This window comes from Mastigoproctus giganteus, chromosome 8, assembly GCF_048544385.1.
Source record: "Mastigoproctus giganteus isolate SK-2022 chromosome 8, ASM4854438v1, whole genome shotgun sequence".
NCBI classification, from domain to species: Eukaryota; Metazoa; Arthropoda; class Arachnida; order Uropygi; family Thelyphonidae; genus Mastigoproctus; species Mastigoproctus giganteus.
The window spans coordinates 212,199,610-212,219,694 of NC_143582.1; the positions used below are offsets into that span (position 1 = coordinate 212,199,610).

Here is a 20,085-nt window from a genome sequence, read left to right on the forward strand (position 1 = left end):
TGGCCATGGCTTTAAGATATGTAACAGTGCATAGACAAATGGACTTGAAACATGTTTCCAATAATGTCCATTTATGCACATATTATAATAAAATGGAGGAAGAAAATGACTTTTTAATATGTTAAAATGCAGACTGACACGAGCAAGCAAAATTTATGCGAGTTATGAAGCTGGAGATACAGGAACATTTTTAAAAACACATGGCATGTCATGTTCAGTTAATATGAACCTGTAACCAGCTTGCCACTAGAATATTTTAAGGACTTAATATTTAACTGTGCAAATTACACTGTATATATTTAAATGTTTACAGCTGCAAAAATTTTTAGGTTACATGTTTATATAGAAGTGTACACCCTGCCACTTCATTTGATTATCACATGACCAAGCCCAAGTTCAATGGATACTGCAACTTTTGTAATTTGTATTGCATCCTTTATCTTATTTATGGGTTTAAAGTACTTAATGGGTCTAAATATTTCTTACCATTGAAGTACAACTATCAAGTTTTGCGCAATCTGCAACAAGAGATACCTGTCGTAATAAAGTTGGCCGAGCTAAATCTTGTAGTTACAGAATTATGCACGTCGATATTCAAACTCACGTACTACCAGAAAACTGCATGGTTGGTCTACTATTTATAATGAAATTTTTGTTGATATTCCATGGCATAAATAGAAAATCTAGTTGTGTTTATAATTTATCTTTATGCATCTTAACCCTTCAGTGGAGAAGGTGGGGGGTTGCTGAGAAAAGGTCCTTAATTTGCTATGTGCTTCAACTCAGTATATTGCTCAACATGTTACAACCCGAGATATTTCTAGGCTGTGTTGAAGTATTTAGAAGTTAATACTGCTGTCAGATGATAGCACACAAAATAAAATCATTTAATTAGTTTTTTCATTATTATTTTCTCATTGTTACAGGTATTAAAATGTGAAAATTGTGTTCTTTAGCCTATCCCAAGTACACACACATTTTTAAGGACATTCAATTATGTTTCAAATAACGAGTCTGTCCATTTATGTATGGATTATCTTAAACTCTTCCCGTAAGTGCTTCCATTTCTCATTTGTTTCCGAGTAATTGCAGACACTGTTTATGATAAACAGCAGCATGAAAATTGCTTTTAAAATCTGAGGAAATCACACCTGTCAGCCATTGTTGCTGAATTTTTGCTTACAAATGCTAAAATTCTTTGGAATTCAGATCCAGAAGTTAATAAAATTGATCAGATGATACATAAATAGAAGATGTATTACATCAAAATGCGAGTTTTTTTACTACTTTTTTGTAATTGTTTTAAAATTCTGATTTGATTTTTAATAATAATTTAACTGTAATGTTGGGTAACTAAGTCAAAATTAGAAAATATTAATATAGCCACTCCCCGGCTTACGTAATACTCAACTTACGGGAATTTGACTTTACACAAGTTTTTGCTGGCTCGTGCAAACTTAAAAAAATCGTGGAAAGATATTTTGCATCCCGTAGAAATAAATGGATTTCTGGAGGTCACTATCAATAAAATGGTAAAAACAATTTGCACTTTCTGGTTTATTGGGCTTTTCTGTTAGTGCAATCTATTATAAACGGGTAGTAAACTTGATCCTATTACATTTGCAATAATACCGATAACTGGAATTCTGAGGGTTTTTACATTACGGTATTATGGTGAAATGAGTTCCCCTTCACTGAAATCTTTAATCATATAAAAAACATAAATAAATTTTCAGAATCTCTCTTTATGATGAAAGGAAAGGGACCAATGGAAACAGCAAGTGCTGGCAGTGCTAGGAAACCAAACGACACTGATTTAGAAATGAACATGATTAATTAAGAAGTACAAAGCAGGACAAAGTTTGTCATCTATTGCACGGGAATTAGGTTTTGCTGCTTCAACAGTGAATACTATTTAAAAGGACAGTGCATATAAAAGAACATGTTAAAGGATCAACACATTTAAGATGAACGGTGATCAGTGTTCAGGTGCTATATCAAAAGATGGAAAAGCTATTAATAGTATGAATGGAAAATCAGATTCAAAAGCAAGTACCCCTGAGTCCAATGGCCATTCAAGCAAAAGCAAGAACTATTTATGAAGATATGAAGGATAAGTACGGTGAACTCCAAGCCAAGATTGTGGCAAGCAACGGGTGGTTTAATAGGTTCAAGCATCGCACTGGTTTCCAAAACATTTAAAGTATGTGAAGTCACCAGTGCTGATTCTGCAGCTGCAGAGAAATTGTGATGTGTTGGAAAAAAATCCTTCTAAATCTCCACAGCCCTCAACTTCTGCAGGGGTAAAGTACCTACCCGGCAACCCAAAGGTCGCGGGTTCGATTCCCGCCTCGGGCTTGGATCAAAGTACTGCAAAAACCTTGGGAGGTGCAATATGGCCACAGAAGCCGATGCGCCAACAACTACCAAAAAAAAAAAAAAAAAAAAAAAAAAAAAAACTTCTGCAGCAGCTTGCTTATCAACTTCAGAGTTAATTCTGGCAACGATGCTTGAAAGGTTAAACTTGCTGACATTATGCCTGTCTCCTCTCTTTTTGTAATTTTATAATTTTGAAATTTTTGTAATTTTGTACACTTTTGTAATTATTCCTGTGCATAAGATTAAAAAAAAAATTGAATAAATAATTCTATTTACATGTCCGTTGAACATTTCTTTTTTGCTTCAATCAAATTTGCAAGTTTTGCATAGGGAAATTCCGCGGAACACAACCCTTACAAAATCAGGGAGTGGCTGTCTTTAAACGCATTTATGTATAATAAATTTTAATTTTTAGGAATTTTCAAAATTTTACAAAAACCCACTGACAGAGTGACTGCTGGCAGAAAACTTTCCACTCAAGAACCACACACTTTCAGAAAACTCTCCTAGAAGGGATAAAAAAAAATCAAAAGTTCCCAAATAGCATATAAAATGAATTTAAAGACACCGCTGAATGGGTTAAAACTCATCATCACAAAATCTTATTTGCATTAAATAAGGAAACCAGTAATGGTCAGTCTTTTAGGCTAGGAGTATAATCAAATTAAACTTAATTTATATCTTTATTTACAATACCAAAATTTTTAAAATAACAGTCATGGAGGTAAAAAATAAATAAATAAAAAAATATATCATTTATCAACCCTAAAGATCATGTCTCTATATTTTGCTCACTGCACTTACTGTACTAGAAATAAGGGAGTGGTAAAATCATGGTGTTTTATAATTAATCTCTTGCTGCTGAGCCATAAAATCTTTTACATGCTCAGTTTTAACCAGCTGTTTTGAAACAATTTTTGCATTGTCTGCCATCCAAATCAATTTATTGCATGAGAATGCTTGAATTTGATTTTAGATTGTTGATGTGCATAGGATTTTAATACATTTAATTTTATTGCAGTTCTGTAGAATGCAAAAGTTTACATTCCCTGTTCTCTTAGGATTGTTACATAATGCATACACTTATGTGATAAATAAGGGTCAGAAATTCTTGTTTAGATTGTCAACTGAATCATTAAATTCCCTATATGGAAAAGTCAAAGCACAGATGTGGTGTTACATTGTTTTTGATGATGTATCACTGCATCTTTAGTAGTTTTTTGAATATATATATATATATATATATATATATATATATATACACATATATATACACACACACAAAAAAATTCAATGTTTGGAAAACTGAGCTACAGATCAAGGAAAATCACAAAATAACAGTGTAAGTCTGGACTTTATTAACCAAGTGAACCTTGTAAGTAGCTTTCCTTTTAAATTAAAATCCAAAATACAGCTCTTTTGAAAATAAATACATTTAACAGATCACGATCATTCTGTTTAATTAACTTATAACAAAAATTTTATATACATGCCCTTTTCCTTCCAAAAAAAAAAAAAAAAGATATTTCTAGAGCCCTTCTACTTTTCTTGACTTCTTTTCTGCAAAGTTAAAAAATGAAATTTCTGTAAAATATTTACTTCACCCTATAACTATTTTAAGTTTGCATCACAAGATGCAAGTTATGTTAAAGTAAAATACTGAAAAATTTTTAATGAATTATCTTGGTGAGATTTCCAAGTTTGGCAAGTTTTTTTTTTTTTTTTTCATTTTTGACTTGAGAAGGTTAGATATTTTTCAAGAAGTAGCCAAGGAAATAAATATGCACACATAATGCTGACCCTATCTGCTTAAAGTCTAAATCTAGTGTGGCTGTTGTGGTCACACAAGATGCTTGACTGTGTGCCAAGTTTAGTGAAAATTACTAAATTGCAACCAAATTCTCTGTTTACCATCATCATGCTCATAGCATTTGCAATTAAAACTATGCTCCCATATGAAAGATATCAATGATGATGAATTATAATTGATGAGAAGCCAATAAACTTCAAAACAGCCTTTCTAGCAGTGTCCCAGATTTTTAAATTAATAGACAATTTGCTATTTCTGGCAATGCAATACAATTTAAAAGGATATCACCAGCTTGGGCAGAACCATCGATAAAGTTCATAAGTTGAATCACCGGTTTGTCTTTAAGTTGAACATAAGCTCAAACTTTAAAGTTGAATGCTAAATCCTTGAAAATCTCCCTGTGATTAAAATCAATCAATAAAGCATACAGATTTTTTCCCCCAATTACTGTGTTGAAACATACTGCTACAGTTCTATAACATCATACTAGGTAAGAAACTTATTTTTTAAATAACTATTTGAAGCAGCAGCAGATGAGTAAACAAACTAGCCCTACAGACTGGAGATATGCAAATGTCTCCTAATTCACAAGGGGGGGGGGGTCAAAGGGCAAAGTGGGTACCTGTAAGCTCGACTTCTGTTTCAGGGAATGGAGGCAATGGTAAAATTAGTGATGCAGGATCATCTTGAAATCAATGCAGTTATACAGCAATCACAGAACAGATTAGTTAAGGGAAAATCTTGCTTGACCAATCCAGTTAGTTACTATGATAGATTAGTCAGTGGAAGCGGATGCAAAAAAAAATAATTTTGATATCATACACAGATTCCAGTAAAGGTTTTGACACTGTTCCATGTAAAAGCTTTATTGCTGCACAGATTAGAGCTGTGTGGCATTAGGGGCAAGCCGCTACTATGGATAAAGGGATGATTGAGTGGCAGGAATCAAAGTGATTATTAATGGCCACTGTTCATGGACGAAGATGAATTGTTCCCAAAAGGTTTAGCAGTGAACCTTTTAATATTTATTAATGATACTGATGCAGGTAGGAAGGGTGGCTAATGACAGTAATCAGCATATGCTACTCCAACAAGACTGGGGTAAACAAGGCAGATGGGCTGAGTGTGGCAATTAAGGTTTAATATTGATGAATACAAGGTACTGCATTTGGGTAGCACCAAACTCTTGAGTAATTTACAAGGAAAAACACCTAGGGATAGTTGTACAAGGTGACATGAAGTTCTCTGAGTAGTGCATACCTGCTGATAAGGAAGGTCTGCACTACTCTATCAATAATATACAGGAATTCTGCTAGCCAGAACAAAGAAGTGGTCACTCTGTTGGGTAAGGCAAAAAAAAAAAAAAAAAGTTAGGCCACATCTTGAGTACTATACATAAAGGTTTGGAAATCTTATTTTTGGAAGGATGTAGATCTATTGGAACAGGTACAGAAGGGCAACAAGATTAGTTAAAGAGCAAAAAAAAAGGGTACTTTTTACTACAAAATATTTCAGTTCTGTTAATTGCAGAATGTGGAAACTAGGTGTCTAGTTTCTGCAAGGAGACCTGATTGAAGTATTAAGGCTTTAAGTGGGTTGCTGATGGCATCCTTACTCATTTTCAGATAACAGAAGGGAACATAAATATGATTAGATATAGTCACAGTATGTGAGATGCCTTAAATTTACTTGAGCTTCTAATCTGCTGTTCCATCTTAAATATTGTGGCTGTCACTGGGTTCTTCAAATCTTCATGGTGCCTATTTACCTGCCAAAGAACTACAATAAGTCAGAACTGTGGTCTGTAGTAAATAGGAGTACAGTGAAACTTCTCCTAATGGACACCTCTCGTTAACGGACATCTCTCTACAACGGACATTTTCAAATTCCCCAACTTACCTCCATTGGTTTTAACCTGTTTGCAGCTTCTGTCTAGCGGACATTCTCTGTAACGGACGCCGACAGGCAATCTGCACTGTTTCGTTTAGATTAGCACTTAATTTGATCTCCCCATAACGGACAGCGGGCGAGCTCACGGCCCTTTTTCTAGGAACGTTTCTTCCACGTATTGCCTCAATCGTGTGTTTATTTTCTATTTCCGATTCTCTGAATTTTATCAAGGTTTACGTCGCGGTTCTAAACCCTTTTTCAAGAATTTTAAGGCACGTGTAAAACTTCTGATGAATTCGGTGTGTGCGGGGAGATATGGTCAGCCTTTCGTCTTTTCAGTTTCAGTTTTGTACTGTGTCGTGTGAAGTGCACAATGTCTTCTCGTAAACATTTAACTTTAAAAGATAAAGTCGAACTCGTTAATGCGTATCATCGGCAAAAAAATAGTGTTCGCAATCTCGCTGCAAAATTCAAAATCGGGAAGACGCAGGTAAGCGACATCCTAAAGAAAAAAAAATGAACTGCTCAAACAATTTTGGCAACACGGAAATGATCAGGTTCAAAAATCATTCCCGAAAACTGTTGGACTTCAAATTTGTCGCGCACGTGCTAAAGAAAAAAATTTTCCCTATTATTAGGGAAAAGGCTTTGGAGGTTGCGAAATCTATGGGAGTAAATGAGTTCAAAGCTTCTGTGGGATGGCTAGACAAGTTCAAAACTCGGCATAGAATTTCTTGGAAAACTGTAAGTGGTGAAGGTGGATCTGTTGATACTGGGGTTGTAACAGAGTGGACCGTCAAATTGGAAGATTTATGTCGTGATTTTGAAGCTAAGGATATTACAACTGTGACGAAACAGGGTTGTTTTTTTAAAGCTCTTCCTGAAAAAACAATGAGTCTAAAAAACGAAAAGTGCCAAGGCGGAAAAATTTCTAAGGAACGCTTGACTGTACTATTGTGTACAAATATGCTGGGAGACTTTGAACAACCTCTTGTTATAGGAAAACCACAAAATCCTCGTTGTTTCAAGGGCATAAAGTTGAATCTTTTGAATGTTGACTGGAAGTCTAATAAAAAAGCGTGGATGACACAAGATATCATGAGCGAATGGATAAGTTACTTTAACCAAAACCTGATTCGTCAAAACAGAAAAATTATTCTTTTCATGGATAATGCTGCATCTCACCAGTACATTGAATTGTCCAACCTTCAAATTGTTTTTCTGCCACCAAACATCTGCAGAGTGTCAGCCCTTGGATAAAGGGATAATAAAACATTTTAAACTTCACTACAGAAAACGTGTTTTAACACATCTCATTGCAAACACGAACGATGTAAGATGTGCGAGTGACCTTGCAAAGAAAATCAGCATCCTAGATGCGATTCAGTGGATTTCTTCTTCAGTAAACACAATTAGAAAACAAACTGTCGTGAACTGTTTTGTAAAGTCTGGCTTCTCAAACGCAAAAATTGAAGTTGTGAACAGCAACGTGGAGTACCAAGAAGAACAAGAACTTCAACATCTATTGATAATGTACGATACTTCCGCTACAAGTGACCCTGGCTACAAAGATATAGACTCGAACCTCACTACAGAAGATGGTGCTCTAGATATCAACGACATTATCATCGATATTTTTCAAGAAGTTGCCCATGAGGATGAAGAAATGGAAGGAAGACATTCTGTCGAAGAACATATTAACGACGAACCACCGATGAAAATAGAAGAAGCGCTCATACAAATCAATCGTTTAAAAATGTTTTTCGCCGCTGAAGAAGATACTGAAGGACTTTCAATGGTTTCTTCACTCCAAACAAATGTTGAAAACAAAATTATCAGCCGGAAGAAGGTGCAGAAGAAAATAAGTGATTATTGTGTGTCTTTTTCTTAAAATAAAGTCATAATATGCATAGCACAATTGTATGTATATTATTTACAAAAATATTGTTCAAAATCTGTATATATTTTAATTTAATTTTACATTAAACTTTTTAACGATTTTTTTTTTTACTCCCTCAGACTTCTTGTTAGCGGACACTTCTCTCTAACGGACACATTTTCGTTCCCCATGGCTGTCCGTTAAAGGGAAGTTTCACCGTATATGCTCTCTAGAAGCAGTGCTTTTTATTTAGAGTAGTGCACAACTGAGGCAACTCATACAGAAGTGCTTCCACATGAAATTGATGGACCAAGTAGTAAACCTAGTTTACTCATGGCTATATGCATAATGAGGCTATGCTGTACTTGTACATTGTTTTATAGCTCTCACAGCATGAGATGTTATGCCCAAAATTTACTTGATTTTCTTATGAATACAATATTTTATGGTGCCTCCGTAGCCAGGTGGGCAGGAGCAGCAGTGCGTAGCATACGCTTCTTGATTAGACCGCGGTTTGAGCCCGTGCCCACCAAATACGGAGGATGCGGAAAGAGCAGGGAATGACCACCGCATATCCCTGGAGCAATATGGCCTTAGTTGCCAATGCTCCTAAAAAACAAATAACAAAACAAACAAACAATATTTTATGTATTATATATTCATGTAATGGTTATGATTATCTAGAACAAAAAAGTTTAATGGAGAATATTCATATGTGGGAGAATAAAGTTTGGTTTAGTGGGAAAATCACCAAACACAGATGTCACCTGAATCAGTTAAAAAAAAAAAAAAGTACTGCATTACAAATGACATCTGCAGTGCATATAGTATTGTTCACCAATAAAAAGAAAAGAGCTAGAGAACATTACTGTGTTCATTATGTAAAAATAATGAAAATGAAAATATTCGTTAATTTTTCAGTGCCATGCATTTAAATAGGGCAAGTATTTTTATTTAATTTTTTTTCATAATCCTTTGTTTTATGTATACTATTAATGAAAATACTTAACATACGTATCAAATACTTACAAATTAATGAAAATAATTCACATGCACCCCCACACACACACCCACCCACCAGAAATATATTATTTAATAAAAACCCATCTAAAGTAATACTCACATGTACATTCTAATACTGATTTTGCCCCACTTTTTGATGATTTTTTTTGGGGACATCGTTTACATCTAGCTTGCCCAGTCTGGTCCTGATAGTAATTAGATGGACATGGATGACAGATTCCTCTCATTTCAAATGTTCCACTTGAACACTCAACTGTAAATAAAAGCATCAAAATTAGGCCTCTGCTGTTACATTATAACAGCATATTTTAAAATACTGTTACAATGATATATTTTTTAAATAATACAACAGACATTCAAAATGTTTTGCAACTTTTGGGTATAAATAGCGTAATTACAAACATTTAAATATATGAATAACAGAATGACATTTCTACATATACAGTATAACTACATATGCAAAAAAATGGGGGGGGGGAAAGGATTTTACAACTCACAATATTTAATGAAAAATTTTCTTTTCTCTTGGTAGAAGAACAATAGCAATCTTTGTGGCTGGAAAGAAATGATACAGAGAAAATTCAACAAATAGAAAAATGTTTGTAAGGAAATAAAATCATTATTCAATAATAATCAGATGGTAACTGAATTTAAACATGGCCAGAAACCTATTGAAAACCATCCAAGGTGTGGAAAAGCCATCTGATGCTATCAATACTGTAACAATTATAATCAGATGTTATAAACAATTATAATCATATATAAACAAATATAATCAGAAAAATAATAATCAGATGGTAACTGAATTTAAACATGGCCAGAAACCTATTGAAAACCATCCAAGGTGTGGAAAAGCCATCTGATGCTATCAATACTGTAACAATTGTTGCTATAGAAAAATTAATATTGACTGATCAACATATAAAGACTTCAACAATTGTTTTTCTATTTATTATTATTTTTATACTAAATTTAAAGTGATAAATGTGATCTTAAAGAACATTTGTGCTTTTATACACGAAGTAATTTGTTTTTGCTTCGGAACATTTTTTTTTTTTATGGAAACCCCAAACACGAAAGGTATCAAAACCTATAGTACTTAGTACCGTGCATGGTTTGAAAGTAAAGTATGGGGGGGGGGGGGGGATGCCGGAACATATCCTTCATGCAATATGTATCATATACAAGTCAACAGATATAGTGGTTGGTTGGCCCCAATGTTAGTTGTGTTCATTGTGGGTCAATGAACAACACAGACTTCCTTTACCTGAAAATTCCCAATGAGAACCTTTTGCTGTATAATTCTGCACACAATTACACTTATGGTTTTCACCACCAGATGTGGCTTCAAATAAAAACTTTGTAATATAAATTATTTATGGGTGGCGCCATGTGCTATTGGTTCACCATTGCTGCTATATGGCATGTGATGTGATTTTCTTATGTTTGTTCTTCTTTTCGTCAGATGCACTTTCCTTCAAGCCTAGCTAACTGTTGGTGCCCTTAATTACAAGTTTTTAGGCTATTCTTGTAGTCTATTTCTTTTAATCAGTAAAAAATTTTTATCACATTATATTCCTTTGCTTTTGATAAAAAAGAAAAAAGTAAGCTTGTTCCTCACATTGGTTATCTTTCAGGTTTTTGTTATACAGTGGGGCCCCAACATCCGATAGTAATTTGTTCCACAAAACCCACTGTATGTTGAAACCAATAATACATTTATTTCCTGTAATTAGTTCTAAACTCTCGGCAGGTCACTGTAACAACACATAAAATACGTATTTCATACATGTTATACTTGATTTTTATATTAAAAATTAGTGTTTTATAAAGATTATTCAATAAATAAACACAAAATCTAAGGAAGTGCGTCCAGCTGACATGGGTGGACAGTGCAATCTTGAGTCAGTTTGGTGTGACATAAGCACTGAGAAAGCAAAATTGAGAGTAGGAGTGTGCTATGGGCCTAATTGAATTATGGGATTTTAATTTCCCAGATATTGACTGGAATCTGTGGGTTGGTCACACACTAGCAAGGCTTTTATGGATTTATTGGATGATTGTTTTCTACAGCAGCATGTTTGGGAGGTAAATAGAGGTAGTAATACTCTTGATCTGATTATCAGTAGTGATTCTTCATGCATTAAGAATCTGCAGATAAAGGAACCACTAGGTGGAAGAGATCACAGTGTGCTGAAGTGGGATTTACTCAAAGAGGTAAATACCATCAGGGGTAAAGGGAAGGGGTTTTTTTTTTTTTTTTTTTTATGTGGACCCCAAACACGAGAGGTATTAGAACCTATAGTACCGTGCTTGGGTTGGAGATTGAGAAGACAAAAGAAGATATTTGTTGACATTGGACTTGAACTTTTGCTTTCGTAAAGGTGACTATGGAGGTCTGAGACAGTTTTTAAAGTCTATACAGTGGACCAACTGATGTTACCAACAGCAAATTCTAAATGGGAAGCATTCAAAGAATTAATCTTGGAAGCTACTAGGCTTTTCATAGCAACCAAGAAGTATTGTTCAAGCTTTAGGTCTAAATGGATGTCAAATGAACCAAGGAGACATGTGGCAGAGAAAAAAAATCATGGAATACATATAAATTAACAGGTGACTTTTGGTAGATATAAGCTGGTCTGTAATCAAAGGAGGTTAGGCAAGCAAAGGCAGATTACAAGAAATCTTTGGTAAAGGACGTAAAGAAAAACAGCAAAGAGTTCTTTTCTTGTGTAAACTCTAGAAGGAAGGGGATGAATCAGATTGGTCCACTTGATATCGATGGTTTAACTGTGGATGACCCGGCTCAGGTATCTAAGAAACTGAACGAGTATTTTGCATCTACATTTCCACATGAGTTATTCAGGGAGGAAAATACCAGAAGTGTATTAAAATATGGCAGTGAGTTAAATGATTTTTTAATAACTGAGAGCAAAGTGGAAGAAGAAACTGAGAAATTTTTGAAGTTAAAAAAGGCACCTGGGGTGAATGGGATTCTATCCAGTTATATTAAAGGAGGCAGCAAAGCAAGCAAGCAAACCCTTAGCCATAATTATGAGAGCTTCCTTGGACTCAGGGGAGGTACCCATGGACTGGAGATGTGGAAATGTGACCCCAATTCACCAAAGAGGATCAAAGGGTGACAAGTAATTACAGACCTGTTAGTTTAACTTCTGCTCCAGGGAAATTAATGGAGGCACTGGTTAAAGCAGCACTGCAGGATCATCTAGACAAAACTTCAGTTATAGTTCAGACACAGCATGGTTTTGTTAAGGGGAAGTCTTGCCTGATCAATTTGACTGGCTGCTATGATGTGGTCACAAAGTAACTGGATGTAAAAAATAACTTTGATATCATATACTTGGATTTCAGGAAAGCTTTTGATACTGTTGCACATGAAAGAGTACTGTACATATTGGAGCAGTATGGCATTAAGGGCAAGTTGCTACAATGGATAAAAGGATGGTTGAGTGGGAGAAGACAGAGTGTTAATCAGTGGACACTGCTCTTCGTAGACTAATGTTATTAGTGAATTCCCCCAGTGTCCATTGTTGTTTTCTGTATTCATTAATGATATTGATGAAGGTATGTCAGGCATAATGTCTAAGTTTGCAGACAATACAAAGGTTGGCAGGGTTGCTAATAACACTAATGACAGTACGCTACTGCAAAAGGAGCTGGAAACAGTGGGCTGAGAGGTGGCAACTGAATTTAACATTGATAAATGTAAGGTACTGCATATGGGTAGCAGTAACCCCAGAGTAACATATCAACTGTGTTGTACTACACTCAAGGTGGTAGAGAATGAAAAGGACCGGGAGGTAATTGTGCAGTAAGATGTGAAGTTTTCTGAGCAGTGTAGACAGTCTGCAAGAGTAGCTCATGGTGTCTTGTAAATGATGTACAGGTATTTTTCTAACAGGGATAAGGAGGCAATTATCCCCTTGTATAAGGGATTGGTCAGGCCACACCTTGAATACTGTATACAAGTCTGGAGGCCTCATTTTAGGAAGGATGTAGAGCTACTGAAACGAGTACAGAGAAGGGCAACAAGGTTAGTGAATGGAACAAATGGTTGCTCTTATGAAGAAAGGCTTAAGATTTGCAAATTACAGTGTCTAGTGACTAGGCACCTGCAAGGTTATAAGGCCTGGAATGATTTGAGCAAGCTGAATGCTAATGGGATTCTGCCTCTTGCCCAGATTAATCACCTAAGGGGACAAAAATTCAAATTAAGGAAAGACAGTTGTAGAATAGATGTGCAGAAGTTTGCCATTAGCTAGCATGTGGTTGATTGCTGGAACAAACTTCCATCTGTTGTAGAAGTTAACAGCTTAAATAAATTCAAGGCAGAACCAGACAAAACATTTGGATCAAATGGATGGGTGAAATGGGAATGTGTTTTTTTTTTTTTTTGGCTGATGCTGTATAAGCTTGCATCATATGCCTCTACTAATGATAAATAGTTATAAAACATCTTAAAAAAAAAAAATAAAGAACAACAATAAATTAGCATTTACCTTATACTTGAAGTGCAGGGCTGATGAAATCAATAGTGATGTAGTGGTGGTGGGATTAGATCAGAACATGAGGAGTCTTTTCAGTCTTTTGTTGCTACTGGCAAAGAAACTGTCCAAAGTGGACAGTTTCTGATGACTTTTTTGTAGCTTTCTGAATTAAAAATGACTTCATCTTCCGTTTTGCACATGAATTCAGTGTTTTCATTGTCTGGTTGTTTTTTTTTACCACTTTTAAATTCTCCCAACAAAAAAATGACACGGTCTTCAGCTTACACTTTTTGGGTGTCTTCTTCCTCTCCAGTGTCACTCTTCATAATTTTTTCCAATTCTTGTAGCTCCTCTGTTGTTAGTTCATGCCCATGAAGATGATGTTTCCTCCACATCCTCTTCATCAACCTCCAGACCTGTTGATATACCAAGAGTGACAATATCATTTGTCAAAGCACTATCATCTTCCAGTCAAAATTATGGATAATTAAAGGCCAGATGTTTTTCCAGGCTGAATTTAACCATCTGGTTGAAACATCATTCCAAGAACTTACGATTAGCCTCACACAGTTTAGGATGTACTTTGAGCTCCAAAAATCTTTGAGGGCAAGAGCAATTTCAACAGAGGTTGCTGAAAAGCAACTTGCGAACATTTTATTGGTATAGATTTTCTTGAAGTTTGCAATCATTTGCTGGTCCATTGGTTGAAGAAGAGGAGTGGTCTTGGGTGGGAAAAATTTGATTTTCACAAAGTCAAATGGTGCCTTCACAGGAAGCTTATTTTTCTCAAGATAACCCTTCACTGAAGGACAGAAAACTTCAAGCGCCCATTTATTGAACGACATACCTTGTAACCCAGGCCTTCTTATTGCTGTGCAAAAACACTCTCAGCATGCCTTTGTTCATGTTTTGTTGTTTAAATACTCTGGGGATGTTAGAGTGATACACCAGCAAAGACTTCAGCTTAAAATCTCCAGAGATATTGGCACCCAACGGGAGAGTGAGCCTATCTTCCATGTCCAGGTAACTAGCCTCATCCTTAGTGACGAAGGTTCTCCTAGGCCAGAAGAGGCCAGTTTCGTATAATTAACAAAAATACACACACTGCTTACACACTGGAAAAGTGCATCAAACAGAAGATAAAGAAATTGTTCGAAGTACCGTACCACGTGGGAACATGTTGAACACTAACAAAGATGCCAATTGGTTGAGAATAATCACGAATGATGTTCCATGCACCACTCTGAAAATTTCCACCAATGCATAATTCCAGCTTTATCGGAAAGCCACCGGTTCCTGAAATATCATCGGTCCTTAAAATAAAAGATCCTATGGAAGGTAGTAGTAGAGGCATATGATGCAAAAAAGCAAGTGTATGAGCTTATGCAGCATCAGCCAAAAAAAAAAAAAAAAAAACACACCATTCCCTCCAATTCCTCCTTAAATTTATTTAACCTATCAACTTCCACAACAACAGATGGAAGTTTGTTCCAGCAATTAACCACCCGCTGGCTAAAGGCAAATTTCCGCACATCTATTCTACATCTGTCTTTCCTCAATTTGAATTTATGTCCCCGTAGGTTCGTGCTCTGAACAAGTGGAAGAATCCCATCAGAATTCAGCGTGCTCAACCCAATCAAGGCCTTATCAGCTACAAGGCCTTACACCTCAATCAGATCACCGCACAGGTGCCTAGTCTCCAGCCACTGCAATTTGCAGAACTTAAGCCTCTCTTGGAAAGAGGATCCCTTCATTCCCCTCACCAATCTTGTTGCCCTTCTCTGTACACGCTCAAGCAAATCTACATTCTAAAATGAGGCCTCTAGACCTGTACGCAGTACTCAAGGCGTGGCCTGACCATTGCCTTATACAGAAGGACAAACTCCTCTTTTTCCCTGCTAGCAAAATTCCTATATATCATTGACAAAACCCTATGACCTGCCCTGGAAGCCTGTCTGCAATGCTCAGAAAACTTCATATCTGACTGCACAATTATTCTGATACATTTCTCTGGGGTTACTTCTACCCATGTGCAGTACTTTGCATTTGTCAAGGTTAGACTTCTGTTGCAGTAGCACACTGCCATTACTGTCATTAACAACCCTGCCAACCTTTGTATCATCTGCAAACTTTGACACTAAACCTGATATACCTTCAATATCATTGATAAATATACAGAACAACAGTGGACCCAACACCGAACCCTGTGGGATTCTACTAATAACATTAGTCCACGAAGAGCAGCACCCATTGATTACCACCCTCTGTCTTCTCCCACTCAACCATCCTTTTATCCATTGTAGCAACTTACCCTTAATACCATTCTGCTCCAATTTGTACAGTAGTCTTCGATGCGCAACGGTGTCAAAAGCTTTCCTGAAATCCAAGTATATGATATCAAAATTATTTTTGGCATTCAGTTCCTTTGTGAACACATCATAGTATCCAATCAAATTTGTCAGACAAGACTTTCCCTTAACAAACTCATGCTGTGTCTGAATTATTGCTGCAGTCTTGTCTAGATGATCTTGCAATGAATCTTTAACCAGTGACTCCATTATTTTACCTGGAACAGAAGTTAAACTAACTGGTCTGTAATTACTCTTGTCACCCTTCGATCCCCCTTTGTGAATTGGGGATACATTTGCACATCTCCAGTCCGTGGGGACTTCCCCTGAGTCCAAGGATGCGCTCATAATTATGGCTAAGGGTTTGCTTAGTTGCTTTGCTGCCTCCCTTAATATAATTGGATAAATTCCATCTACCTCAGGTGCCTTTCTTATGTTTAACTTCAACAATTTCTCCTCCACTTTGCTCTCAGTTATTACAAAATCATTAAGCACCCTGCTACAATTTGATAACCTTCTGCCATTTTCAAACCTTAATAACTCCTTGTGTGAATGTAGATGCAAAATACTCATTCATTTTTTTTGCTATCTGAGCAGGATCATCAACAGTGGAACAATCGATATCAAGTGGACCAATCAGATTCATCCCCTTCCTTTTAGAGTTTATATATGTAAAGAAATCCTTGCTGTTTTTCTTAGCATCTTTTGCCAAAGATTTCTTGTAATCTGCCTAACCTCCTTTGTGACCTGATTAAGACTAGCTTATATCTGCCATAGGCTTCTGAGTTGCTGGATAATTTATATGCATCCCATGCATTTTTCTTCTCTGTCAACAGGTAAATCGGTTTACGAGAATATCATGATGTTGATGTCATTGGAAGTCGAGGCCCCACTGTAATTACTTACTCCCATTTCACTTTGTCTTTCAGCTTGCAAAATTACAATTTTGATGCAAGTTCTGTAAATACATGAAGTACTTGCTAAACATATAATTATATTTCACATTAATTTGAGTAACTTAATCTGTAAAGGTTATAAAAGTAAATCACTGCCATAATTATGAACTAAAAAATTTCTTTTGGTTTAGCTTAGTATAAAACTATAAAGTTTTATAGTCAAAGTATAAAACTGTAAAGTACCATCAATATCAAGTTGGATTCTTCTGCCTCATTACTGAGAGTACATATCTAGAATTAACATTTCATATATTAAATTAAAGGAATTATTTCTCATTTCTTCTCAAAAATGCAGTACTTCAGATTTCAATAAAATCTGAAGAATCCTGTCTCTATTGCCTTCGGATAAAATCACTTTACAAATCATTCTACCACTCCACTAGCATGCATTCATATTTTTCCTTATTCCCTGACAGATACTTTAAACAATATCTTTATAACTGATTGTTTTTAAAACCAGATATGGCAGATTAATATTGCTGAAATTCAGATTGAAGTCAAGATTCAGGGTTGGTATGGGAAGTTCTAGAGATATGTGATAACTTTAAATATTCCTTTTACAACTAGTGTACACTCAGCCTACTCAGGAATACTATATATTAAGAATAAAACCAATTTATTATTGATCCTGATGTCCACAATCATAAAATCCAGGAAAAAAAAAAAAAAAAAAAAAAAAAAAATCATCCCCCATTTCAAATTTAATTTAAAATCAGAACTTAAATTGTTTCTTAAAATTTGAAGGTTACTTACCACATTTCTCTGTAATGTCATCCACATGATAACCTGGTTCATCACAGACCAGAAGAAACTTGCTCTGACTGAAAGATTTTTCCTGCACCTTAGAGCCAGTCTCTAATAATACTTGTTTGAAAAACTGGTCAGAAAGCAACTTTTTTGTCTTCTGCACTACTGTTTCTATCATGGTTTCTGCTTGGGAAACTTCTTCACTATATTCATAATCTTCTGGAATGAAACTTCCCTAAATAAATTTAAACATAAAACTAATATTACTATATAATCTAATTATTATACCAAGCTGTTTTCCATAGAGAAAACAGACTGACTTGAAATATATATGGAAATTGCATAACTGGTAATGACGTGTCTTTACATAGATATTTTCTTATTTTTTACCATAAAACAGGGTTAGCTATGGCTCATGATCTCCTTGGTGGGTGTAAGCAACTTAAAGGGGAAGGAGGGGGGTGGAGTCACAAAAGTTTAAAATTTTCCTCAGATATGGTAAACAAGCTCAGATTTGAGTATTGCTTTGATTATGTTTTCCACCTGCTTACTTTTCTGAGCAGTGACACAAGGGTTCTGTTAACTGCTCACAATATTGCATTTTTTAATTATTTATGTACAGAATGTTAATTTTAAATTGGACTTTTTTATATTCAAATATCTATTTATTTTACAAAATATTTAAGTTAATTTGTTAAAATATCCACTGGTATGTCAAAAATTTCTATAAAGTTTTGTAATTTAACTTGATTAAAGTAATCAATGTAATCAAAAGTAAGTACAGGCAACCCCCGTATAACACCGTACTTCTACAACACAGTTTCACTCTAACATGGTTTGAGAATTGCGGGAAATCTCACATAACACAGAATTTTTGAGCTGGGAAACCCTGCTATTGTTAGATGTAATTTTCAACGTTTCCATTCCTTTTTGTGAATTCCTGCTGTTGACTCGCTAGTCATTATTGCCTTTATAATATTTTTCTAAAGCACATTTCTGGAGGTCACAACCATAAAACAAAAACAATTTGCAGTTTCTGGTCTTTTCTGTTAGTGTAATCAATTATAAACTGGTATTAAAACTTGATCTTCTTGTATTTGCAATAGTACCGATAGCCGGAATACTGTGGGTTTTCACGTTATTATGGCGAAATGTGTTTCCCCTTCCATGAAATATTCAATCACATAAAAACATAAATAAATTTTCAGAAACTCATTACTCCGTATCTCACTTGTTTGTTGCAACTTCTGCATACCGTGTTCTTTGTTATTAATTGCATATCATTTTTACTGTTTTAAATTTTACAAAAAAAAAAAAAAAAAGGTCAGTGTACAGAAATATAATTAGTATATACATATTATAGTAGATATTAAGCTATGTAAGTGCAAGTGTAAATTTATTTTTATTTTGCTAACTGGAAAATATTCTTCCGATTTTCATGTATCATTTAAAGCAGGGGTCCACTGTATTTTGTTGGGAGATCCCTGGGTTAAGTTCTGTGCTATTGAACTTGTGCTTGTTCGCGACCATAAAAAATAATTGACTTTGAAGAGTGCAGTTCGTGACTTTTAAAGAGAGAGAAGGTACACGAAATCTAGATGCTGCAGAAGTGTGCTTGGCAGCGATGAAGAGGAAGAAAATTAAATGAATGTATATTAATTATCTGACATATAAGTATCACAGTTTGTAAGGTAAGACATTTGTTCAGTTATTACTATTTAAGTTACTATTATAATAAAAATAAAGTTAGAATATTAAGTTTCCAAAAGTTATAAAAAAAAAAAAAAAATGGTGCATTTTTGTTAGCTTTTGGAATGTAACCCCCTTTTTGTACTGGTTCTCAGTCCAGTATAACATGGTTTCGCATTACAAGAGATTTTGTAGAACCAAACTACCGTGTTATACGAGCATTACCTGTATTATATTTCTTGCCCAACTCTAATCCAAATGAAATCATTAGTTTTGTTCATTTATGGTGGGGAGGTAACAAAATTCATTCAAAAAATACGGTCTTCATTATGGTAAGGAAATAACCAATGCACAGAGAATAATATTTTCAAGATTAAGACCAGGCTGCATGTCAGATTTAAAGGCTAAGCATACTTTCAATGTATAATTAATTGTTAATTTTAATGACGTTTCTCCAAGTGCCATGCTATGAAATTGCCAATTGATCATGGAAATCAGCTTTAATTGGCAACTTCAAAAGATACCTACAGTCGGGTCTCTAGTAGGAATTTTCCAAGGATGCCAGACAATAACATTGCCCATGTACATAGCTTACCACAATTTATCACGTGACCTGTAATGGCTTGTATGTATCTAGAATGGGAGCTTCTTTTGTTTCATTTTTATATCCTGTTATTTATACTGCTCTACCACACAGATAACTGGTGTTTTTTGTTTTTTTTTTTGTTATTATTCCAGTCAGTATGGTAGGAAAGCATGCAAGTAGAGCTGGCAATGTTGGCGTTTTGAAAAGTGGCATACAATTATGTTAGAGCAAAAATTAGAAATTCGAAAATGTATGAAGGTGGAAAAACAG

General features: G+C 35.1%; 1 protein-coding gene across 1 annotated transcript in view; it reads right to left on the reverse strand.

The window, feature by feature from the left end:
* Positions 1-3,870: 3,870 nt before the first annotated feature.
* LOC150082247 (uncharacterized) overlaps positions 3,871-20,085 on the reverse strand; it is a 299,068-nt gene continuing 282,853 nt past the window's right edge. Inside the window, exons 21-23 of the mRNA XM_090379208.1 lie at positions 17,547-17,775; positions 9,082-9,234; positions 3,871-3,939 (exon numbers count right to left, since the gene is read on the reverse strand). Of these exons, the coding sequence (XP_090235334.1) occupies positions 3,938-3,939; positions 9,082-9,234; positions 17,547-17,775 (384 nt within the window). The 3' untranslated portion in view covers positions 3,871-3,937. The remainder of the gene's footprint in view (positions 3,940-9,081; positions 9,235-17,546; positions 17,776-20,085) is intronic.